At 36.6% G+C, this 27,056-nt stretch overlaps 1 protein-coding gene and 1 non-coding gene across 2 annotated transcripts; both read left to right on the forward strand.

The window, feature by feature from the left end:
• Positions 1–14,442: 14,442 nt before the first annotated feature.
• On the forward strand, positions 14,443–14,561 carry LOC131055848 (5S ribosomal RNA). The gene has a single exon (XR_009108533.2). It is a non-coding gene; the product is annotated as a 5S ribosomal RNA (ribosomal RNA).
• Positions 14,562–24,103: 9,542 nt separating this feature from the next.
• LOC131860404 (uncharacterized) lies at positions 24,104–24,928 on the forward strand. The gene has a single exon (XM_059214815.1). It carries the CDS (start codon positions 24,104–24,106, stop codon positions 24,926–24,928), a length of 825 nt encoding a protein of 274 aa, XP_059070798.1.
• Positions 24,929–27,056: the final 2,128 nt, after the last annotated feature.

The raw sequence follows: 27,056 nt of genomic DNA on the forward strand, positions 1-27,056 counted from the left end.
TCTCTATATCTATTTTGAAGAGCATAGAATGCTTTCCAACTTCCCAGGTCCTCCTCTTTCTACAACAATCTCAGCTCAAGTTTTTGTCAAAGGCAACTCCAAGATATTTGTGATCAGTGACTTCTACAAGGAATTTATCTTCAAAGTAAAAATTATGTTGGTTTTGTTTTCTTTTGTTAGAGAAAATCATGATTTTAGTTTTGTTGATATTGACGTGCATCCCAACCACTTTGCAGAATCTTTCAAGAACATAAAGGTGCTCTTGAAGGCCAACAGCAGATTTAGCAATCAAAATGAGATCATTCACATAGAGGAGAAGCCTAATCACATACTCTCCCAAGTGAATACCATCGCCATCTTGTGAATTCAGCCACTCTTCAAGCTTGTCAATGTATAAACAAAAGAGGGTAGGGAATAGGGGGCACCCTTGTTTGACCCCAATATCACTCCTAAAGCTCTCAGAGATGCCAGCTAAGGTTCTGATTTTAACTTTAACCTCTTCATAAAGCCTATGGACAACCGCTCTAAGATGCAAAGGAATCCCAAGCTCCTCCATCATGTGCCAAAGCTTATTTCTATGGACCATGTCAAAAGCCTTTTTGAAATCAACAAAGCAACAAAAGGCTTCTTCCTTTTTCTCCTAAACCTTATCAATGATATGCCTCAAAGTAATACAATGATCTGTTGTGGAATATTTAGGCCTAAAACCAGCTTGTCCCTTTGCACGTTTATCTTCTACTTCTGCCCATTTGCTAATTTTATTTTCTATCATGCTGCCAAAAAGTTTTACTAATAGAGTATGAATCATAATGGTCCTATAGTTGGATGGGTTCTTGACATCACCACTCTTGAAAAGAGGAATAGCAAGGCTAGTTGTCCAATCTTTAGGGAAACCACGTTGAATGATGCCATTGAATATTTTCATAATGTGCAAAGTGATATTTTTCATACCCCATTTTAGAAACTCAGCTTGAAGCTCAAACAAGTATTTTGCTTTTCCAACACCCAATTTTTTAATTCCTATCTCTATCTCTTGTATGGTGAACAAATTTGTCGCAGTATTGACCAAGGGGGGGGGAACAATCTCAGAAACCTACTCATAAAGCTACCTTGTGTAGTCAAACCATTGAGTAGCTGTGATATTATTTACCGTTTGCCTCTTTTGCGGTTGAAGCCCTTTCCAAAATAACTTGGGGTTATTTTTACCAAGGAAAACAAGTTCCTCTCTCCTTGTGATCATGTAATCAGCTTTTTTTCTTTTAAAAATTTGCTTGTAACTTTTAATGCTTAATTCTGATTTTTTTTTCTTTCAAAGATTTCCTTGCCATTTTACATTCTTTGTCAAACCAAGCATTGACCAAAAAATAATTTGTATCTGATTTCTTATTTTTTGCTCTCTTGCACTCTACTAGTGCACTATGAATTAAATTGGTTAACTCATGACTATACAGCCTGTGACACGAATTTTTCTCCTTCTTAAAAAGCTTCTCGAGAGTTATCTTGAAGATATCATAGTTTTTTTGGGTCAAAAGAATTTTGCCCTTTGACTGAGATTGAGGAAGATATTGAGAATTCATCCCCTGTAATTGTTTTTCAACCCAAGAAAAACTTAAGTGAATTGGTTTATGATCTAACTTTAAATCCCAGTGTTGCTCACCGATCGAAACTTCCTCCATTTTTCTCACATAAACTGTGAGAGCCAATTGCATAGTCCACAATGCTTGCCCGATTGTAAGTATTACACGTGAAATTTTTCGGACTTTTCCCATCTGATGATACCATTGCAAATGATTAGATCGAAAGCGCTACACAAATTAAGTGTTAGAGTTACCTTTTATTAGCTAATAATTATTTATTTAATTATTAGTCTATTATATTCTACGCTTAAGCTAAATTTAGGAATCTTATAATTCTTTAGGGTTTTCACCTTTAGGGTTTCGAGTATCCTTTTATAAGGATTCTCTCTTTGTAATTTCATAACAACTATAATTATTGAATTGCATTCTTGTTGCACAATCAATATGACTCATCTTTTTTCGATCTCTGAATTTTGGCCTCCATAGCTTTTTTGTTTCTCTCCTTTTGTGATAGGTTTGCATGCAGGTGATCTTTGGGAGCTGTAGAGTTGATTTTTCCTCAACTCCAATATGGTATCAGAGCTCCAGATCTGCATGCCCTTGTTCTCTTCATGAGAGATTTTGGGTCTTGTTCTTCAGATCTGTGTTTTCGGGGGTTTGTGCAGTTGTTTTTTCCATTTTTAGGGGTAGCTGGTTTTTTGGTACATTTTGGTGCCAAAAGGACCTCATAGTTGGATTCAGAAGGCTAATTCCATTAATTTTGATATATAATTTGCCTATTTTCGGTGGCAGGGGCATCTGGGACATGATTTTTTATTGGCACGTTTTTCGAGGCACAAAAATCTGTACGACTGTAACTGCAAATGCGTCAGAAAATTTTCATCAAATTTTTTTTCCCTCTTTATGCCCTATAAGAGGGGTTTTTCTTTTGGTCATAACTTGGTCATACGGAAGCGCTTTTTCAAAAACCTTATATTGTCAAAAAGCTCTTTCTGAGCTCTATCCAGATCTAGAGGCTTGAACTTTTGATTTTGTTTTTTTTATGGCATTTTTTGTTGTCAAAGCCAAAGGTTCCTTTTTGCACTCCGGGAGACATAACTTGAGCATCCGAACTCCGTTTTTCAAAAATTTTATATCGTTGGAAAGATCGTTCTATGTTCTTTTCATTCATATGAGTTTTCTTTCCAGATTCTGCTTCAAGTATATTTTATTTTGTTTTTTGCTTTTTAGCACTCTAGTGAATATCTTGTATGTTTCAGGTCTTGGGATCTCTTTCTTCGAGTAGGATGTCTTGTCTTTGGTTGTTCTTTCTGTTTCCAATCTCACGTCTCTTCTGATCATTGTAGTATTTTATTTATGCAAATGCACTGAGATAAAGTGCCACCATGCATTGTATACTTGGGATCTTGCACATCTTGTGCCTTATCATATATGCACTACTTATAAAGTGCCATGGGGGTGCGGGGGGGGGGGGGGGGGGGGGGGTGTTGATGTTTGCCTTTGTTTGCCATCTATCTTTGTCACGTGAGTGTTCCTTCCATGATATTAGCCTCGTGATGTGTGTCAAGTGAGTGTTCCTTCCTTCCATGCCACTATGTACTTTCTCTGCACCTTTGATGTTCCTGGTTCTTCATCATGCAGTTCTTGTTGGCCATTTTTTCAGTGTACCTATCGCTCTCCTTTTTCAACATTATGGGGAGGTTTGTCCTATTGTTCTAATGCTTCCTTAATTCGATTGATCAACTCTTTAGACTTTGGTGTTTCATACCATTTGTATCTTTGAGTTTAGTTGTTTGCCTTTGTTTGCCATCTAATTCGAGTAGTGTCATTTGAGGGCACTCGTGCAGATTACAGTCTTCTCTACCTGGTCATGTTCTATTTCAGTGGAGGTTCTTCAGATCAACAGTTACTCTTCGACAGTGTTTGCAGCCATTTCATGTTTCAGTGGTGTTCTTCATTCTCTTCTTTTTGTTCCTATTTTCTAGAACACTCTTGTTTGGAGGCTTCTTAGTCCTTCACTTGAGCTTTCATCTCTTCTTGGAGAGAAGTTTTGTTCCCACGGGGTTTTCTCCTTTTTTCTCCACTTTACAAAGATTTTATTATACTTAGGTACCTCATCAAGCCTAGTTGTCGAGACCCATTGTTGCTTTCCTGCATTTTTAACATGTGTTTTTAGTCCTTAGTTGTTTTTTAGCTACTCCCTAAGTTCATCTTAAGGGGGGGTGTTAGAGTTATCTTTTGTTAGCTAATAACTATTTAATTATTAGTCTACTATACTCTACGCTTAAGCTAAACTTAGGAATTTTATAATTCTTTAGGGTTTCGAGTATCCTTTTATAAGGATTCTCTCTTTGTAATTTCATAACAATTGCAATTATTGAATTGCATTCTTGTTGCACAATCAATATGACTCCTCTTTTCTGGATCTCTGAATTCTGGCCTCCATAGCTTTTTTGCTTCTCTCCTTCTATGATAGGCTTGCATGCAGGTGATCTTTGGGAGCCGTAGAGTTGATTTTTCCTCAACTCCAATATTAAGCAATTCCTCTCCAAAGTGGTTGAAACCTTTGTTATCTTCTGAAACTCTAGTCCATTGATGCTTTCTTAATTCAGTGAGTCAAATAGGATTGCAATCTTCTGAACAACAAAGAATTCTAGCTTGTTCACTTGCATTCCTAGCATTAAAATCACCTACCAAAAGGAATTCCCCTTGCTGGATATAAACTGCAATGTCTTTCTTTAGGGCTGCAAAGGGGTCTTTGTGATCTATTCCTTTTTTTTGTAACTTTTTGAGACTTTCGGTGCAAAATAACATGCAACAATTCTAATGATGTTATCATTTTCACAAATTTTGAGCCAAAGGAACTGTTTATTTGAATCTTCTCTTTCAAGTTGAATGATACGACCTTCTTTTTCTCTTACTAAAACCATTATACCCCCGTTCCCCTTGTCATTTCCCATTGTCTTATTCCACACTACCATTTTTTAATATACCTCAAACATTAGAGTCCTGCAACCCTCATGTTCATGTGTCTCTATGAGACAAATAATGTCTCTACCTTCTACAATAGGTCCTAACCCAGGGCCACACCTCCAAGGATAACCTCTACAATTTCAACAAACTACGCTTAAGAGACCCTGGGTGGAAATTGATTGTTATTTGTTTTGGCCCACGAGACTCAACGTCGAGTCTTCATTCCTATTTGCCCATTTGGGCCTTGCTACTCCACTTCCTCCTAAAAATTTTTTTGCCATTTCTTTGCTTTGAGTTTGTTGTGTTGAATTATAATAAGGACCAAAATGGGCAATAATGGCTCTACCCTTGTCTAACCATGCTCTTCTACCCTTGTCTCTTGCTACTCTAACCTTCACCACTTCGGCTCTTCTTTCCTCTCGCTGCCTGATAGTTAAATCTCCATCCAAGAACAAGCGAGAACCCCTCAAGTGTTTCTTCTTACTTAAGAGATTTTGCTTGTCACGAATGCTTAACATGATGACTTTTATAGGTCTAGTTCTCTCCTCACATATCTTACCCACCCCCCATGCTTGGCAAATTTGTCCTTGCCAAACCCCCATGTCTCTAAGAAAATCACTTGCAAGAGAAAGAGTATGTTCATCTCTCCCAAATTATTTCACACCTTTAATAATAACATTTGTTGCTCTACCTTGCCTTTCTTTAAGCTCTTTGTCTTGTCCATTGCCAGCTGGCACCTTTTTCTCTACCCCTTTATTGGCAGCCTTATCACTGATTTGGGCCCATGTTTTGGAACCTTTTGGGAGACTACTTTTTTCCACTTCTTTTCCTTTTACTTCATGTAAATCTGCTTGTGGGGACATTTGTCCTATCACCTCGGGAGCACTAGAAGTTAACCCACCTTTAACTTCACCTAATTGAACTTTCAAAGATTGCCAAACCGCCTTCATGTCTTTCCACTCCAATTTTCCTATTCTAAGTGCTTCATGCAATGCTGCCATCTGCTCCTTTAAAATTTTATTATCATCCACTAATGAATGATTTGTTGTTGTTAAAACAAAGAGCGAATGGTCTCTCTGCTACTCTTTGAATTCCAACGTCTCTAACCTCTGCCTGGCATTTATCAATTCTTGCACATAAAGGTTAGAGCACCAAATGAGAGGAGTTGTAGTGGGATTGTACATGACAGAATCCTTGAAGTCATTATTGTCTTTGGACCTACAACAGTCACATTGTTTCATAGAAAACTTGCTTGAGTTAACCTTGTGTTTATTGTTACATGCTTTTACATTAAGAGATTGTTTCCCTCTTGTTTGTTCCCATTTTAGACGAACAAATATGCATTTTAAAATACCTCTATACTGTTTGGCATTGACCCATAACCACTTCCCCCTTTTGATTGAGGCAATTTTCACTTGCCCTAGGTGGTTTGTTTCAATCTAGTCTAAGTTTTCTTGCCCATTGACTATGTATGGTGTTGGTATGTTATCCATTGAAGAAACCATGACAAAGGTGCAAAGATTTTGCAGCAAAAATAAAGAAAGCCTATTTTAAATATGAAACTCTTCAACACACTGACCTGTGACTGTCCGAGGTCCCACCTTGAGTCCCCTGCTTGCTACAGTCGAACCCAATGGATATATGTGGGCCCTCGTGACTATCTCGAGACAGTGAATCCTTGTTTGGTGATTGTTGTGTTGTGTCGTTCTTTATCCCGAGAATGCCTAAAAGTTTTGTTTTTAAATAATGTTTAAAAGTTAAAATTAAAAAATCTAATTTAACAAAAAATTATAATTGCAAACATATGATTTTTCAGAGTTCATAATATTGTTGTCCATGAATTCTAGTGTTGATGGTGTAAGTTTATTTTCTCACAATTACTTACAATAATAATAACAATTAATCGAGTTTGTTTTGTTTTGAAACTATTGATGTTGTTGATGATCTTCTTCTAAGTTGTATTTCAACTGCAATATTTCAAATGAAAAAAAAAAGTTACGATTATTATGTAAATGTCAATTAAAATAGGAAACATCAAGTGAAAAATAGAACTCCAAATATAGTCCAATTTATTTAACTTTAAATTGGCGTTAGAATTCAAAAATAGCAAAAAGTGCATACAAAAGCATTGATTTCGAAAATAATAATTTTAATTATTATTTTTCTAATTGTTTGCGAGATATTTGTTTAATTTTATTTTCATGAGATTTGTGTGATCTTTATCTTGTTGTTTTTTTAAAAAGAAAAATAAAACTGTGTTAGATAAAGATTACTTTCTTTGCTTTAATTTTATTTTTAAAATGTAATATTTATTGTATATTTTGCATAGATTTTTAAAATTTAAGTATGCTAGTTTTAATCTATTTGATATCTATTTGCTTCATTATTACTCAATAAATGATATATTTTTGAATTCTAACACCAATTTAAAGTTAAATATAATAATTATTAAATTGTACTATATTTAGAGCTCTAATTTTCACTTGATATTGCCTATTTTAATTGACATTTACATCATAATTGTAACTCTCTTTTTTTTTCATTTGAAATATTGCAGTTGAAATACAACTTGGAAGATCATCAATAACATCAATAGTTTCAAAACAAAACAGACTTGATTAATTATTATTATTATAAGTGATTGTGAGAGAAAAAACTTACATGATTGTGAGGTGGCAATGGTTTGGTTGTGTCAATTAGTTTGGTGGGAGGAAGTTTCAACACATTCTTGTTCAATAGTTGTGTCATAATGCTATGCAAAGATTTTTTAAGAGGAGTAAATTCTTTTCTAAAATACTTAGATAAAGGAGGCACACCTGTTGTCGCGATTGCTACCTGGGTATTGTTGTTCTCATTGAACTTGATGTATCTTTTATTCAATTTAAACTTCGCAAAGGTTGTTGAGCCCTTTCATTCTTATCAACCGAATCCATTGAACAAGATGATTCAAATTGACTCACTTGAAGTTGATAGTTATGAAGTACTACACACAATTGTGTAAAGGAAGTAAACTCGGAAAAAAAGAAGCTCATCCCTAATATCTTTTTGCAAATTAAAAATGAAAATTCTTCGAACATCTTAATCAAGCGTAGGATAAGAAATTTAAGAATACAAATGCTTATATCTACCAATAAAATTAGTCACTTTTTCTTTAACACCTTGCTTACAATGCATTAAAACAATCAAAGTAATCTTAGGACCAATATTATTGTGAAATTATTGAATGAAAGCATTAGCCAATTTTTGAAATGATGTAATAGAATAAGGAGGTAAATAACAATACCATTGCAGAGATTTTTCTCTAAATGTTCCAATAAATAATTTAGCCAAAAGCCATTGATCATAGGCAAAATCACTACAAAAAGTTTGAAATGTTTTCACATGAGTCATAGGATCACCTATGTTTAGGGAGGACAGCAAAAACAATATTATTAGATAATGGGTTCACTACATCAAATGTGGGCACATTATACTTTGATTGGTTCATGGAAGCTATTTGTTGTTGCAAAGATGACATGGTTTGAGCTAGGATATTCATGGTTGCTAATGTGGATTGGTTGAAATTAGACGTGTTTGATTGGGATGGAGGAGTAACATTGTTAAATAAAGGAGGAGCTTGAGAATAAGGAGGTGGGACACTATGATAGGTAGGTATGGGAGATGACTAGGTAACAAATGGAAGACTCGTGATAGGAGGAATGAAAGAGTTTTGGTTATTAATATTGCCCCCTTGACTAACATGTGTAGGGATAATATTTTGTGTGGAAGTAGCCATGATGTTGAATGTGAAAGTAGGCACACTAGGCATAGAAGTAGGCATGGGAATAGAATGATTACAAAGGCATGATATTAGTGTCAACAATATGAGCAAGGCCATGCAACAAATGAACACCAATTTTATCACTTTGAACCATTCTTTTTAATCCTTCAATCAATGGGATGGCCTCACTTTCCGTATATTGTTGACTCATCCATTGTTGAATATTTTCAAATTCATTGTCAATCTTCTCCAATTGGTCAACAGACACCCTAGTTACTGATTCATCCTTATCATGAGAATTGTGTAAAGAATGAGGATAAATGACATCATTTGTTGGAATATAAGAACCACCCACATTCTCATGAAATAAGTTATCCAAATTAGGCTCCATTTCCTTAGTAATTAAACCTTGGGAGGCCTTAATTCCAGCACTTATTCTCATGAGAATATTATAGGTAGGAATAATAGTAGTAAAACTCATGCACAAAGGAAAGAAATTGGAATTTGAATTTGAAAATTATGATTAAGCAATACAAAATTTTGTGAAAATAATTGATTTACCAATTAATTAGGCAATTTGATTTGTGAATTTGAAAGAGAAATGCATTCATAAAAATCAGATCTAAAACTTAAATTGAAATTTATGCAACCCTCGTGGTTAATTTTTAAATTATAAATTAGGGTTTTTGTAAATTCAACCACTAAATTTATGTAATTCAATTTGAAAATGAGATCTAGGGGGGGAATTTGAATTTTAAATTAAATGAATAATCAGACCTAAAATGATGAATCCAAATTAGACAACCCACAAGCTCAATTTTAGAATTAAAAATTAGGGTTTTTGTGAATTTAACCTCTAAATTTTTAAAATTCCATGAAAATTTAACTTGCAAACGTAAATTTGAATTTTAAATTGCATAAATATTTAGATCTGAAAACAAAATCAAAATTGTAGGCGTAAGGAGTCGAGTTCACCAAAAATGTGATGGTGAAAAATTATGGTTTCCACCATAGAAGGAATAAACCACTATTTTTATGACTTAGAGATCATCACATTCAAAAGAGGGGGTTCAATCCAATAGATCTAGTCATGAACTAGCAAGGATTAGGATTGAGAATTCTGATTGGATTGGGGGTTTAGATGATGTGAATTAATAAACCCTCATTTGTAAGTTGAATTGTTGAAATTAGGGTAAAAGTATTGGAAATTGAAGTAGAAATGCGTAAATAGTAAGCTACAGTCACGGGATCGAGCCACAAACCTAAATCTGAGCAATGTAAGCAGATTCAGACCTATTCCCAGAAAGAGCTCCCAAAATGTTGGGACCATGTCATCAGTTGCCTTGGTCCTCCGAACTTTTCACACTCCAATGGAGGATCGATCCATCACTATAAATAATGCTTATCCTGAATATCACAACTCTGTACCTATTTCTTGCACACAAAAAGAAGGGGAAATAGGTTGGGAATAGGGGTTTTCTTAAGTCAAACCCTGGTTTTGGAATTAACCATGTGATAGAAATGAAAGATAATTGAATTGTAGTAATGGAAATGTTCTTCTTTTGAGGAAGATGTTGAATAATGATTGAAAACACAAATGATATACCTCTATGTGAAGTTTTGTTTGTCTCCACGCAGTGTTAGGGTTTCATGAAGTATCTAGAACATGAATGTCAATTCCAATGCTTGAATCTTGACCTTATTGTTGCTCCTATGCTCTAAGGAAGACTAATTGTTTGCTTACTTGACTTGAATGCTTGATTTCTCGATGTCGAATTGAATTTCATGTGTGTGGATTGTCAAAATGAGAGGGGAAAGCCTTCTTTTATACTTGTCAATCGAAAAACATATTAATTTTTCAACATGAGCCAACACGAGGTTGGGTTTCCCCCTCAATTTTTGAAATGGCCAAGGGGCCCAAAGCAAGGCCCTGATTGGGAGGACCAAGGCGTGGCGTCCTGGTCCTATTAGGGACCAAGGCATGGTGCCTTGGTTCTACCCAATTTAGTGGCCAAGACAGGGTTTAAATGATGCACAAGGTCAATATGAAGTCAAATTTTCATGATATGAGATGAACCAAGTCCTCATCAGGCCTAGTGGTGCAAACACTAAGGTGAGGACCCAAATACAGTCAAAATTGTAAGGGTGTACAATTTAGGACATTACAGAAGGTATTTCTCTAGTTGACAAGCATTGGGTTTAAGATCCTCCTTTTTCTCAATGCTAGCAGCATCACTTGCTCAATAAAAAATGTACGTGTGCCTCATAGTGATAATATTATGAAGATTCCTCTCTTTTTTAGTGGCAACAATGTCACTTAAATCCATCTCAATAAAAATGTGTGTCTCATGCCAATAGCAAAGCTTTGGAACTATTTGGCTTCCCAATAGTAGCCTCCTAAAAGAAAACAATATGTATCTATTTTAATTATAATGAGCTAAGAGTGACGCTTTCTAAAGTATTCAATTATGATCATGTACTTTATCTCATGGTCTTCATAAAAAAAAATCATGGATGATAGAATAAATGTATATAGCTTTAGTGTTCTAATTTTATGAACTATATATGCGAACAATTACTCTAAACTTGAATTTAAAGAATTTATTGCTTTTGTTGGCAAGAGACGTTGTTCCAATGAAGATTGGTGCATGATTAATGTTCAGGGGTTGTCATTGATGGCAACTCAGTTCATAGATCACATCCAATGTACATAGAATTGGTTTACCGGAAGTCATTTTGTTCAATTGCATAAGTCTAGAAGGTGGAACTCAGTAACCAGTAGAGCATGAGATCATGGTGCACATCTTATTATTGGTGTTTTAATTTTGGTTATAGTGATTGAGGTGGTTGGTTCAAGGTTCGAGATAGATTATCTTGTGATCCTAATGTCTGATGTTTAATTGTGTGCAAGTTTAGAGCTCCGGTATCCGATAATTCAGTTAAGACGGAGCTATTTTAATGTAATGTGTGTTGCGGATTTGTTGGGATGATTTCAGTGATCAATTTCGTGTTTGAGGTGATTGGGTCGACTTATGGGAAGCATATTATCATCTTGTTTTGGTCCGCATTTGGATTTGTGGACGGATTGAGATGACTTGGAGGTACACGTTTCATGTTGCGTGTTATGGGATTTTTGGAAGCTGACATAGTAAATGACTCTTTTTGTTGATGCAGATATATAAGATTGATTTGGTCGATCATTTTGATGTATGTGATGAGCGAAGGAAGTCTGTGTGAGCGAATCTGTAAGTTTGGTGAAGATTTTGTTGCTTTGGTATGTGACAGAGCAGAAGAACATAGCAAATTGATAGGTCAGTTGCAGGAGACAACCTAAGCCTAGACGAAACTGTATTTTGGCATAGTTAGATGTTATACTTTAATTAATTCACTATTGTAATAATTTTGTAATAGTATGTAAGGCAGTGAGCCTTCCTCCGGGTTGTAGCCCTTTTGTAATTGAGTAGTGAGCTCTAGGAAGTGTGTCTAGATGCAAGTGCATTCCACTTTTGTAATATTGTTCTACTATTGGCCATAGTATAATAATATTGTGGGTACTCAACCCCATCGTGGTTTTTCCCTTTATGGGTTTCCATGTAAAAATCTTGGTGTTATGGTTGTGTGGTTGTTTACTTTATGTTTCTGCATTTCACTTTCTTTCTTGTGCATCTGGTGGTTTAAGAATTGGCTTAATAGGTTTGCAAATTATAAAACACTAATTTGCCCCCCCTCTCAATGTTCATTGATTCCAATAGTTTTGTCATTTAGGAAAAAATGGTCAAATTTAGGATTCTGTTAATCTCTATGTTCAATTGTTGGTGGAAATCAAATTTAGACCATTTAAAACTAATAGTAGAAATTATTTTCATTTTTTAATATTTGTGATAGTAATTGCAACAATATTAATATATACATACTAATAAAAGGCAAGCTTACAACATGTTATCAAATATTTGGTTAAGGATAAGTGTGTAGTTAAATCTTTGGATAAGTTTTATCATTATGCGAAAAAGTAGTTTAGATGAGGATTAGAGACGACCTTGGAATTTGTTGTGGCTAATCTAGGATAAGGGTTTCATGTTGATTACTATTGCTTTCTTTTAGAAGCTTCAAAATATAAACATAAGTATTTAGCTTCAGACTCTAAATAGGGCAACTGTAATGTCCACAAAAATAAATGAACCCACAATAGGGTAGTCAACATTGCTATTTTCTATTATGCTTACGTGAAAATTAAGCCTAACCAAAGGGACATCCAGCTAGCTTATATAAACACCTATTCCTATCCCAACCAATTGAACGAGGAAGTTGATGCCTCTAAATTCATTCCAATTAACTTAATATTCATGGTCAGATTATAGAACAGGCTATAATTAATAATGGAAGCGTGTTTTAATTCAACTACATGGATTGAACTTTAAGTTTACAGTTTGCAACCCTTATAATATTTAAGTATACATTTTTTGATAAAACTAGGAGGTGACTTGCATATTACTATTAAATTTTAGCCATCGCCTATAGGTTGTCGGTTGGGAGAACATTGAAACCCTTATTAAGGATTCAAAGCAATCATTTAGTTTGGAAAGCACAATATGCGTTGACATTAGATTTGGTTCATTTTTATGTTTAGAAGTAAGAAATTTGAAACCATACAACCTTAGAACTTTGTGAGCCATAAATAATATACATGTCAGTAAACCAAACCCTCCTAAGAAAGCAAACAATACAATCTAGCATTAGTGCAGCCTGATCGGTTTGTCAATAACCAATAATGCCAATTTTGTGCTCAATTCAACATCAGTGTACTCTAACATGTTACAATGCCATTTTGAGGTGCCTTTATTATGTCTTTGGTGTCACTACGAGACTGTTGATGATTTTTCCTAGGTCTTTTGCAATATTAATAAAAAAATATTTATATCTAGTATAGAAAAATTTCAAATATTTGATTAAACTTTCAACAATATTTTTTTTATATTTTTGTAATTTTCAAATATCTTTTTTTTTCTTTTTTTTTTCAATGATTTATATTTTGCTTGAGATATTACTATCCCTCATATGAGAATTTTATCAAATCTAGAAGATAAATAATATGCTATATTTTCATTTCTCACAAATTTTTAAGGGAGGGAGCATATTTTGCAATGCTAAAAATTATATTAAACCCCTAAAAAGTAAAAGATATTTGATGTACTGAAAATCTACATGAAAAAATGATAATATTATATGCAATACAATGACTACCCAACAAAAACACAAAACCCAACATAACATAATATGATTAAATATTGAATTTGAAGATGATATCCATCTCAAATAGTCAAAAAATGAAACTAGAAAGATAAGAATATTATTATGTGTACCTGGATGATTGTTGATCTGATAACTCAAGTGGTCAAATGCTATTACCAATCTTCATTCAGATATTTTCTCCCTTTAAACTACACGCTCAAATTTATAGCAATTAGAAAATTGTATATCACAAATTTAGACACAAATCAGATTTAAAATCTTGAGAAAGAATTGTAAAGAAAATGCACAAAAGTAAAAGTTACCTTTGCATTCACCCAAAATTTTAAGACACCACAAATACACTTCAGGATTTTTATTTTGAAAAAAAAAGCATTATCTTGGTAGGATTTTGTTTTCAAAACAAAAAAACAAAAAAAACTTACCAATTTAAAAATTTAAAAATCTAATAATAATAAAGAAAATTAAATACTTTTTTCTCTACTTAAAAATAAAATAAACTTGCATTTTAAATTTATAGAATTTGATAGTAATAAAGAAAATGCTTTTTTTTTTTCTTTTAAAAAACAAAAAAATATTACATTTTAAAATTATATAATCCAATAATAATAAAGAGAATTAATTCAATATAAATAAAATATAGTTTAGTTGCTCGCTCTTGAAATAGAGGTCACAAGTTCAAATCCCACAAAGGGGGTAGGGTATGTACACCTTATCGACTTTAGCCTATTAGTCTAAGGAGTTGAGCTTAACTGGTTAAAACAATGGGTTCTCATTGTGGAGACCCAAGTTCAACTCCCAATAGGGACATCTAAAAGTGGAACTCTAAGCTGTGACTCTTGGCCTTCCATAATGGGGAAGGTATTGGGTCAATCTAACATTTAAGGGTGCGATCATACCAGCGTTAGTGCACCGGATCCCATCGGAACTCCGCAGTTAAGCGCGCTTGGGCCGGAGTAGTACTGGGATGGGTGACCTCCCGGGAAATCCTAGTGTTGTACCCTTTCAAAATGGTCCAAGGGTTTGAGCTTAACTGGTTAAAACACTGGGTTCTCATTGTGGAGACCCAAGTTCGACTCCCAACAGGGACATCTAAAAGTGGACATCTATGACCTATTACCTATCAAAAAAAAAGATTTTAGTCCAAGGGGTTGAGCTTAGTTGGTTAAAGCATTGAGTTCTCGATGTGGAGACCCAAGTTCAACTCCCATGAGGGACATCTTTGTGGAATTCTAAGTTGTGACTCTTGGTCTTCCATTGGTTTCCAATTGTTGTTTCTAGTTTGGATGCTCGAATGAGCAAAAATGAGGAAAAAGATGGCTTTGAGTTTTTTTGGTGCTCTAGAAACGCGAGCATGCTGACTGGATGCAAGTGGGCTGACTGGTGTGCTGGCAACCCCATTTGTGGACCGTTCCCAAGATGTTGGCGTGGTTTTGGAGGAGGCTTCCCTCCTCCACCTGGTTTGCGCTATCTTCTCCCTCTTTACTCTGCTTTAATTCTTCCGTAGACATTTATTTCATTTGCCCTAGGCGCCCCCAGTTGGGCATTCGCTAGCCTTGCCTTTAATGGAGGCTGAGACTGAGGATGAACCGCATTCCCAAACCTCGCTGCCCTCCTCCCAACCCCTTCTGCAACCAAAATCCTTTTGCGAGGTCGTAGGTGGAGGTTCGAGCTCCATCGTGAAGGATGCTAGGTTCGTAGTTGCTTCAAACGATAATGGAGCGGGTCCGCAAGGTAAGGACCCTGGCTTCGGCTACAATCCTTTCTCCATTTCTCCGAATGAAGCCATGGAAAATGAAATTACCTTGGAAAAAAATAGGTTAAAAGACTCTGCTATTTTCTTTGCCTATGTGGACGTTGATAAGTGTCCTCCACGAAAATTCATGGATGACTGGTTTTACAATTACTGGAACCTAAAATTAGGGCTTCGCTTTTCTTTCTGTAGACAAGTCCAAAAGGGTTTGTTTATCATATTCTTTAATTCGCATGAAATGCAATCAAAAGTTCTTCATAAACTATACTCGAATGTAGGTAAAATGGCCTTTTGTGCCCTAAGTTGGTCCCCTGAAGCTAATCCTGAAGAAATTTTGGCTCTCTCGAGCCCTAGATGGGTAATTCTTAAAAATATTCCGCCGTTTTTATGGAAATTCATCCCCTAGATCATCGAACCTCTTGGTAAATTCATCTGCATGGATGAAAACCCACGTCTTGTTCCCCATATGGATGCTAGAGTGCTCATCTCCATTCTTTCTGGAATTAATTTGCCCAATTCCCTTCAGCTTAATATCACAGAGGATGTGTTCTCTTGCTCGCTGGAATTCTTGGGAGGTTTAAACACGTGCTTCCTCTGTAAATATGAGGGTCATGTAAGGAAAAATTGCCCCATTCTGAAGAAGAATGCCTCTGCCGCTGATACCTCCAAACCAAATTCCACCTCCAATAGCCACTCTGTCCCGTCCGCTCAGCCCGCGATGAAGTCCGCCCCTGCCTCTCACCCTGAATCTCCCACTCCTGCCTCGATCCCCCTACCCCCTCCCTCCGTCGTGGCTCCACCTCCCCAACCCTCGAACGTCGCCTCCCCTGCCATTTCGGAAGATGGGTACCAAGTTGCGATGAACTCCAAAAAGCGCAGGAGGAAGAATGCACAACAATTAGTCTTGCATAAGGAGGGAACTTCTGCTAAGCCTCCCCTGCTCAATTTGCCTCACACCCCCTCTAAGGTTAAAAGCATAATTAATAGTTTTGAATCCCCCCGTGGATGCCCTGGCAGTGTCGTTATTGGTGATGGCTCTACTAGCATCTCTGAGAAGATCGAAGTCACCCTCTGTAACGATAGTGCTAGTGGCTCCAATAAGGATTTATCTGCATGTTCTTCCATGGCTCAAGTTACCAGTGCTAGCACTAGTGTTGCTAGGAACTCTGTTTTTTGCTCCTCTAACATGCTCCCCCCGCAAGAGCCTTGTTTGGAGGTAACTCCATCATCTGCAGAACTAGAAGAACCTCTACTAGGAAGTATCTGTCTAGAGGAAGATGCGCCTGGTGATGACTTTGAAATACAAACAGATGGCACCTCTAAACCTACTAGAAGGGGAAGGCCCATGGGATCTAAAAATAAAAATAACACTGCTAAGAAAAAGGACGAGGATTCCCCTGCCTGTAATAGCAGCTTCTTGGCTGCTGAAGGTCTATAAGTACCCCATCTGGTTTACCATGAAAGTCATCTCATGGAATGTGAGAGGTCTGGAGGCTCCAGACAGGAAAAGAATTGTTAAACATTTTCTGGATTCCCACAAAGATCTGGACTTCCTAATGCTCCAGGAATTAAAATCTGTTAATTTTACACTAGAAACCAATCTAAAAGTCATTTGGAAAGACTCTATCAAGTTCTGCTCCAGCCATCTCAAGGGTAGGGGGGAGTTGGTTTGCTCATTAGCCCCAGATGGGTGAACTACATCACTAGTAATGGTTGCTCCCCCTGCAATAGGGTTGTTTGGGCCTCGGTAAGTATTAACAATACCCTCCTTCGGATTTGTAACATCTATGCATCTAATGATTATAATGAAAGGATTGCCCTCTGGGATTGGATCGCCTCCCTCCTCGACATACCCTAGATCATAGGGGGTGACTTTAACATGGTAGAACATGGTGAGGACAAAATGGGAGGCTCAACCTTCTGCTGGAAGGGGGCGGAGAAAACCCATTGGGATAGAATGAAACATATCAGAAACCTTTTTGACCCACTGCTTGGCAAGAAGGGCGAATCCAAGGGACTATGGAACACATGGTGCAATTCCCAATTAGGTCCCAATAGAATCTATTGTAGGCTCGACCGTCTTTATGCCAAAAAGGACCTCTTCTCCTTTGCCCCTAATGCTTATAATAACCCTGTCATGGTTTTCCCCTTTACTCTTTTTGATCATCACCCCATCTCTGTCCGTATCAGATTAGCTGCCCCTCCCCCTGCCAATAGGTTAGGGCCTAAGAAGTTCATTCTCAATACTCACCTCCTCAAAGATGTGGATGTTCTCTCTGCCATCAACATCATCAGGCTGATTAATAAAAATAACAAAGATCTCACATCTCAAATTGACAGATGGAACTTAAATATTAACTCTTGGCATAGACTCCTGCAAACTATTGGTCAGAAAAGGGCCAAAGACTACAGATTTGAGGAAAGCATCCTCAGCAACAACCTCTCCCGGGTGGAGAATGAAGTCCAGTCAGACCCCTCTAACCCTAAACTTGCTGCTAAGGTGGCTAGTGCTAGAGATGCACTAAGACGACACTAGCAAACCAAGATCAAGGGGGCCATGATTAGGGCCCGCACCCAGTGGCTGCAATTTGGTGACAGAGGCTCCAAATTCTTCTTTAACCTCCTCGGGCAAAAACACAGCCAAGAAGCAATTGATAGAATCATCATTGATAATGATGAGATCTCGGACCTGGATAAGATAAAAGAGGCCTTTACTCTCTTCTATCAAAAGCTATTCACCTCTAAGGAGTCTGAGGAGGATAGGACCCTTAGAATCAAATTTCAAGCCATCATCCCCAAAAGGATCTCTAAGGAAGATGCCTGCCTCCTGAAACAACATTTCTCCCTTAATGAAATCCAATGTGCCATTAACTACCTCCATGACGATAAAGCTCCTGGGCTTGACGGGCTCCCTATTGAATTTTACAAGGCTAATAGTGATTGGATCTGCTTAGACCTACTAGAAGTGTACAATGAGGCTATTCTTAAAGGCTCTCTTGGAAGCTCTATCAATAAGGGCACTATCAAGCTCATACCCAAGGATGGGGATAAGGCCCTCATCAAAAACCAGAGGCCCATTACTCTTCTCAATGTCTCCTATAAAATCTTGGCCAAAATGCTTGCTATGAGGCTGGAAAAAATCCTTCCTAGGTTCATATGCTCTACTCAGACTGGGTTCATTAAAGGTCGCTATATTCTAGAAAATCTTATCACCAGTTGGGAAACTATGGACTGGGCTAAAGTCTCTGGGCAAGATGCTACTATGTTTCTCCTAGACTTCAAAAAAGCATATGATAGGGTAGAATGGGGATTTATTCTCCTTATGCTTGAATCCTTCGGCTTTCCTAGGGAATTTTGCTCCTTTGTTAGAGTCCTTCTACAGGATGCTTCCGCACAGATTGATGTTAATGGCTCCCTCTCACCTCCTATTTTGCTTTCCTGCTCCATTCGCCAGGGGTGCCCTCTAGCCCCTACCCTATTCGTCATTGCCTTAGATGCACTATACTATCTCTTTAGAGATAGCTCGCTCTCCCCCAAGGTAAATGGAGTTAGGCTCCCTGATGACAATGAACTTATCAACTTGAAATTTTCTGATGACACAACCCTATTTGTGGAACTTACCAAATCTAACATCGAGCACCTTAATCACAAACTTCAACTATATGGCTCCATCTCGGGAGCCCGGATCTCTAAAGCCAAGTCAACATTCCTTAGCTGGAAGGAGTGCCCTCCAGACTAGTTTGAGAATTTTGAATATCAATGGGGGGGCCCATCCAAACTTGTCAAATACCTTGGAGCTCCCTTCTCTGTATCCCCCTCTCTGAAGGATACGTGGCTCTGGGTTAAAGAGAAAATTGACAAGAAACTGAACAAATGGAACAATAGATTCCTCTCCGTCGTTGGTAGAGTTCAAGTTTGCCAAAAAATCCTCTCATCTTATAATATCTACTATTCCTCTACTTGGATGTTTAGCAATTACCAGATCCTCGATATTCAAAAGACTATTAGATGGTTTCTCTGGTCGGATGGTAAAGGAAATAGGAAAATACATGTTGTTAATTGGAAGTGGTGTCACACTGAGAAAACTCTTGGTGGCCTTGGGTTAAAAGATCTTAGGACCCAAGGTATTGCCCTCACGGCTAAGTGGATCTTCCATGCCCTGGAAGGGCAGGAGCCCTGGAAAGTCCTAATCAGAAGCAACATTGAGAGGGCTGTTCCGAAGAAGGCCAAAACCTGGAAAGGGTTACCCTTTGCCGATCTCGTGGCTGGTAACTTCCTATCTCTGTCCAAGGCTCCTGTGTGTTTAGGTCTATTTGGAAGGCCTGGGAACATGTTAGAAGATTTCTAGGGAACACTAGTGCTAGTAGTGGTGACCTTATCCATGGTGAGAGGTCTATTTGGTGGAACCTTTATCATCCGGGCAAACCTCTGGCTCTCACACAGGGGTGCTCGGCTAGGACCTGGGCCAGCAAAGGCATTAAACTCTTCATTGATCTTCTAGAGCATGGGAATATTCCCTCGTGGGAAGAACTTAGCTTGAAATTCAACCTTCCCCCTTCTCATAAAAGAACCTACCTCTTGGTCAAGCGGGCCTGTGCGGATCTTGGATTACCTAAGGAGTGTTGTGTGGACTCGCATAGTTTCCTTTCATTTAAATGGTCTGATGATATTCCCTTGGCTAAAATTAAGGCACAAAATGTATATGCTAAACTGAACTCTGACCCCTCTATTATCAACCATGCTAATATGTTATGGTACTCTGATCTTTCTGATCTACAGTGGTAGAAAATCTTTAGCAGGCTTTGGAAAAATCCGATTGAGCCCAAACTCAAGTGCTTTAAATGGTTGTTGCTGCTTAATAGGCTCCCTTTAAAAAGGAACGGTGAAGCTTTTGACCTTTGTTCTATTTGTAAACTCCTTGATACTGGCAGGCATATCTTCTTCGACTGCTCCATTGCTAGGGAGATTTGGTTAATGTTTGGTTTTTCTATCCCTGACCTTATAAACACAATGGAAGTTATTTCTGGTTATATTCATGGCTTAAAAAAAGATGCTAATATGATCTGGTTTATTTTATCTGCTAATATTCTCTGGTATATTTGGAAGGTTAGGAATGATGATAGGTTTGAAGCTCAATCCAGGGCCCTTACTGAATCTTTTTGAAGACTCACTTTTTTAAAAATTGCTACACAAGTTACTCTTACCATGAACATTGAAAGGAATAAGCTGCTGAGATTCCGGAAGGACGGGCACGCAACCATGTTCGTGTATGAAATGAAAGATGGGTACGAATGGAGATGCAACATGGATAACCTCTCATCCTTCGAAGAGGCGCTCAAGAAGCTGAACAATGAAGTTAGAGACAACAGGAACCCTCCCTACGACCAAGTGGAAATGTTATCTCACACCCTGAGCCATAAGAACATAGTCTGGATGGAAGGACCACAGGGGTGGATGGCTTGGATGGAGGCCATTGATGACATCCTGTCTTAGATGGAAGCCTGTCTCCCATGTACTATCCTTGCTGTATATTTTCGGCCTTTTCATCTTTTTGGGGTCTTGAACTGTGGCGTAGTCTTTCATACTAGTTTAAATTTTGTTCCTGCTGTCAGGTGGCAATGACATCTATATTTTTGTATTGTTCTCCCTCGATTTTTAATATAAAAAAAAAAAAGAAAAAAGAAAAAGATAATTAATTGTTTTTTCACTGAAATTAAAAAAATGCATTTAAAAACTATAAATTATTTAATATTTTTTTCTAATTATTTTATTTTATTTTTTATTATATTTTGATTAATCATTTTTTTTGCTTTTAAAACATGGAATTTGATAATAATAATAAGAGAAATGCATTGTTGTTTTATTTCAACACAAAAAATATTGCATTTAAAAATTATATAATCTGGTAATAATAAAGAAAATTAAATGCTTTTAATTTTATTTTTCTAATTATTAGTTTTTATTTTATATTACATTTTGTTTACATAAAATTTGATAACAATAAAGGAATGCATTTTTTTTCTTTCAACACAAAAAAAAATATTCATTTAAAAATTATAAAACCTAATTTACAAGTTTTTTTTAATTATAATTTTTATTTTATATTATAATTTGATTAGGGATTTTTTTTTGCATTTAAAAGATTAAATTTGATAATAATAATAATAAAGGACATGCATATCTATGGACCTATTCAAAATAAAGATAAAAAGAAAATATGGGATGAGATAGAACAATTCCTCACCTCTATCCCTAATCAATTATGTATTATTGGAGGTGACTTCAATGCCATCATTGACCCTTTAGAAAAACGGGGGGGGGGGGTGTATTAAAAAAGTTAAGCAACCTCATGGAAATTAAAACAGAAACAAATTCGTTTACTTGGAATAATAGAAGGAAAGGTTTTCGCAACATTGCAGAAAAGATGGACAGATTCTTTATAAGAGGAAATCTTGCCAACATTTCAAATACCTTTGATGCAAAAATCCTTCCTCTCTCGGGTTCTGACCTTTTCCCGGTCCGGCTTCTCATGTCTGAATTCACCCCTTCTTCAAAAAGTCCTTTTAGATTCGAATTAATGTGGTTAAGAGATGAAAACATTTTAAAATTGATAGAACAATGGTGGACGGAAGTTAGAGTTATAGGCTCTAAACCCTTCAAATTAATCACTAAATTAAAATCAGTTAAACAAAATCTTATAGCGTGGAATAGAAATCAGTTCGGGAACCTCTTTAACAAAAAAACAGAAATAGAGGTAGCTCTAAAAGAAGTAAATGAAGAGGTCATTAGGTCCGGAATGGATAATAACCTCTATATGAAGGAGAAATCCTTACTAACAGAATATGAGGAAATCTTGGCTAGAGAATAAATTTTTTGGAAGCAAAAGTCCAGAGAAAACTGGCTGGAGTCTGGTGATAAAAACACCAAGTTCTTCCATAACAACACTAAGAAGAGGAGACTAGTTAATAGAATAACTAAAATCAAAACCAAATCTGGGGTTCCTAGCTGCAACCCGGATGTCATAGGGGCAGAAGCAGTTGAATACTTCATGAATATCTTTCACAATCAAGATGGTTCTAGATTACCCCTGCGGAATGAAGTGCTCAAGAGTATTCCGAAAATAATAAATAAGGATCATAACCAATTATTAAATGCAAAATTTTCTAAGATATAAATCGAGAAAACCCTTTTTCAAATGAATCCAGACAAGGCCCTTAGGCCTGATGGATTCCCGACCACCTTTTTCCATAAATGCTGACACTTCATCGAGGATGAAGTCACATAGGCATTAGAAGGAATCAGGAATTCAGGGAAGATCCTTAAAGAATTGAATAACACATTTATAGCCTTGATACCAAAAAAAGACAAAGTTGAGAGTTTTGAAGAATTCAAACCTATTGCTCTATGTAACACATTATACGAGCTTCTCACTAAAACAATAGCAAACAGGCTTCACAATTTGCTCCCCCTGGTAATTAGTGAGGAACAGACAGGTTTTGTTCTAGGTCGTTCAATCTACGATGGAATTATTATTTCCCAAGAAGCAATACATACAGTTCAAAACAATAAACATCCAAGTATTCTCATCAAATTAGACATTAAAAAAGCCTATGATAAAGTTGACTGACACTTCTTATGTAAATGCCTAGAAGCCTTTGGCTTCGCTAAACAATGGATCAATCTTATATATGAATGTATATCAACACCAAAAATGTCAATCCTTGTTAATGGGACCCCTGTTGGCTTCTTCAATACCTCCAGGGGTCTAAGGCAAGGAGATCCGATCTCTCCTTTCCTCTTTATATTAATGGTTAAGTCCCTTGGTAGACTATTGAAATTTGCAAGAGAACAATCATCTATTCAGGGAATTCACATCACTAGTGGGCTGGAAGCAACCACACATCAACAATTTGTGACACTGTGCTCTTTGGACAAAGTAGTGTTCAGGAAGCCAATGCCATTAAACAAATTCTTCAAACCTACTCAATGGTGTCAGGTCAAGAAATCAATACCTCAAAATCCAACATTTACTTCTTCAGCATTGAAGAGAAACTAGCAGACAAAATTTGCAAAATCTTAAATTTTAATAAAGGCATTATGCAATGCAAATACCTGGGCATCCCCCTGGACAAAGGATGTAGATCTTCAAATTTGTGGGATCAAATCATCACAAGAATAAAGAACAGAATTTTCTCATGGAGTAGGAAATGGTTATCTTCAGCTGGCAAGGCTACGATGATAAAATTTGTATTATCAGCTATGCCCATTTACCAACTCTCTTGTATAGACCTCCCTTTAGCAAAAAAGAATGAAATTAATAAACACATTAGAACCTTTTTCTGGCAGGGACCTAGTGAGAAATTTAGAAAGCCTCTGATGGCCTAGGATAAAATTTGCAAACCTAAAGAGAAAGGGGGCTTGGGGATTAAGGACACGATACTACATAGCAGATCCCTTGGAGCTAAATTGGTATGGAGAATGCACAATAACCCCCATTTAAAATGGGGTAGGATCCTATACAACAAATATCTCCATAACAACAATCCAACAAGCATCTTTAGAGTTCTTTCACCACCCAAGGGTTCCAAAATATGGAATTTCATGATGGATTGCATGGAATTAGTTTCAAAAAAACTAACATGGAATCTAGGGAATGACAAAAAAACACTATTCTGGTCATATTCCTGGGGGGGTTACCCTGCACTAAGCAAAAATAACAAATTTGATACCTCTAGGGTTATCCTGGAAAGACTATGGGGTGATAAGGTTGCTGATTATATTGAGGAAAATATAATGGAGGGTATTAGAGTGTGGAGGTGGAAACAATTTGATAACCTGGGACTTCCAACCCATGAAGTAAAGGAACTAGTAAAAGCACTGCAGCATAGGAAAATCACCTTGGGTAAGGAGGAGGATGGAGTAATCTGGGCAGGGACTAAGAGTGGCAGGTATAGCACAAAAGAGGGCTACAACACTCTTAGTGAGCAAGGCCATACTACTGCTAAGGACATCCTATTAAAAATATGCTGGGACAAGAGATGCCTCCCCAAAGCAGGGCTATATGCCTGGTTGGCATTACATAACAAACTTTTAACTACAGACTTATTCAGAAAAATGGGTTATGAAGGCCCAAGCAAATGTTCGTTATGTGAGAAGGTCGAGGAATCAATCAACCATCTTTTACTAACCTGTGAATACTCATATAACTGCTGGAGCTGGCTTAGGAAACAATTGAATTGGTATTCACCCATCCCAGACTCAGTCATAGCCATGTTTCAGGCATGGCCCATCATGAACAAAGGGTACATTTATGAGGGACTGTGGGTTGCAGCTCCCTCAATGCTTGTTTGGGAGCTTTGGAAAGAAAGAAATAGGAGAATATTCAGAGAGGACAAATTGGAGTGGCAACAACTCACAAATAAGATTGAGGCGGCCATCATAGAGTTAATTAATAGTCACTATATGAAAAACCATAAAAATCTGGAAATGTCACAATGGGATGATAAAATGAGATTAAAATGGATTGGCTTAAAGATTCCTCTATTTGTTGGGGATGGTTTGGTTAGCGCCATTCACAAACGCAGAGACTGCAAGTGGATGCCCCCAGAGGAGGGCTAGGTCAAACTCAATTTTGATGGAGCATCTAGAGGCAATCCAGGCGTGGCAGGCATTGGCTGCTGCATACATAACTCAAATGGTGATGAAATAGCAGCTTTAGCCCACCCCTAGGGTTTAAGCATAAATAATGACGTTGAACTTAGAGCCCTGGAGGAAGGAGTAAAAATATGTAAAATTTTGAAAGTTAACAAAGTCAACATCGAAGGAGACTTTGCCATTATCATTAACACCCTCCGGAAAGGGGACATGCCAAATTGGAAACTCAATTCAATCCTTCAAAATATTCTTGGTCTGGTCCAATCCTTTAAGGGGATAACCTTCAATCACATATATAGGGAAGGTAACTCTAGGGTGGACCATCTCGCAAACCAAGTTGCTGATGGTAAATCGATTATCTACATAAAGCCTGGTTACTCACTTATAAATCAATACCTCAACAATCAATAGTAGCAAGGAAAAAATATATAAAAAATATATAAAAACATTGTTATAGAATCTATGAAGTAATTACTTTAATTAAAAGGAAATCCTTAACTAAAAATCTCGAAATTAAGTAATCATGAGGCCCCTCTACACATAACACCTAGATAGCATACAAACTCAATATAGGTAAGGATATTCGTTAAAGGATAATAACCATTCCACCTCATTTTATGGGCTAACGGGAAAGATCTGCCTAAACCATAATTACTCACCAAAAGCGAGTCTATTAATTATGACAGCTTCTAGAAACTTCACCTCTTTCTTAATAAGATTTGGCATTTCTATATTTACTTCCAAGGGACTCTTGCTAAAATAATTCCCTCTGTTATCAACCTCTAAAACTAAAGCCATGGATATCCCAGTAAGACCAAAAAGCCAAAAAAGACAAATGGCTGGTTATGGACGTGGTAGAACGCATCCTTGGTGTGGAATTTTTAAATAATGAAGATAGAACCAGGGCCAACAATGACATTTCGGCCATGTTTATAGCAGTCACAATGTTTATCGAAAAAGATAGGGACATCACAACGAGCCTTTGCAGGGCAATATTCAAAGCCTCTATTCTGGTTGAAATTGATAGGGTTATGGTCAACATCAGCGATGAGATGACAATCCCCAGGCCTGCACACTATGACATTCTAATTCTAAACAACAATTCGGTCCTTAGAAAGCCGATGCTGGTCATTGAGGATATCGCGACCTTCAATGCAAGGAGGGATGAAATACAGAGAAGCATTGAATTTCTCCTCAATTTGTTCCACCTTCGTGCACCTAAGAAGGCAACATGGTTTGAAGACTACCTCAAGAGTCAGGGCATTGAACTCGATGGGGAATCTGACTCCCTTGAATCCTCAGAAGAAAATTGATATTTGAGGCAAGCCCTCTTTCTCACGTAGTTTTTTGGATATCCATTGTTTAGCCTGGGGCTTAAGGTAACACAATATAGTTTTAAACTCTCTTTATATTAAAATAGAAGCATAATCCTGCTAATAGTTTGTGGTAGATAAGATACATATGTAATGAAAGTACAACAATATCAAAAAACTCAGAATTCAAATATGGGTAAATATAAGGATATATAACATTGTTATTGTTTTGTGGTAAATGCATGTGCCTTGATAATAGGCAGGAATGTCGCATATGACAAAGCACAATCCTTATTTCTAATATCTGATTTAGGCTTAAATCTGATTTTCCTTTCTATGATAATAAATATGGCATTAAAACCCAAAACTTAACTATAGAATACTCTGATAGCAAATCAACTCCTGTTAACTATTACCAAGGAATTAATGGGTAATGGGCGGTACCCAAAACAGGTAAACTACATATACATATACATATACATATACATATACATATACATATATATATATATATATATATATATATACATATATGTATACATATATGTATGTACATATATACACATATATGTATATACATACATATATATATATATACATATGTATATACATATATATACATATGTATATACATATATATATACATATATGTATACATATGTATATATATACACATATATGTATATACATATATATATGTGTATGTATATGTATATACATGTATATATATATATATATATACACATATATGTATATACATATATATATGTGTATATATA

Source organism: Cryptomeria japonica, chromosome 11 (assembly GCF_030272615.1).
Source record: "Cryptomeria japonica chromosome 11, Sugi_1.0, whole genome shotgun sequence".
In the NCBI taxonomy this organism is placed as follows: domain Eukaryota; kingdom Viridiplantae; phylum Streptophyta; class Pinopsida; order Cupressales; family Cupressaceae; genus Cryptomeria; species Cryptomeria japonica.

Excerpts from the sequence above, each read along its gene's own strand:
- LOC131860404 (XM_059214815.1), top strand. The coding sequence starts at position 24,104 with ATGGAGGGTATTAGAGTGTGGAGGTGGAAACAATTTGATAACCTGGGA.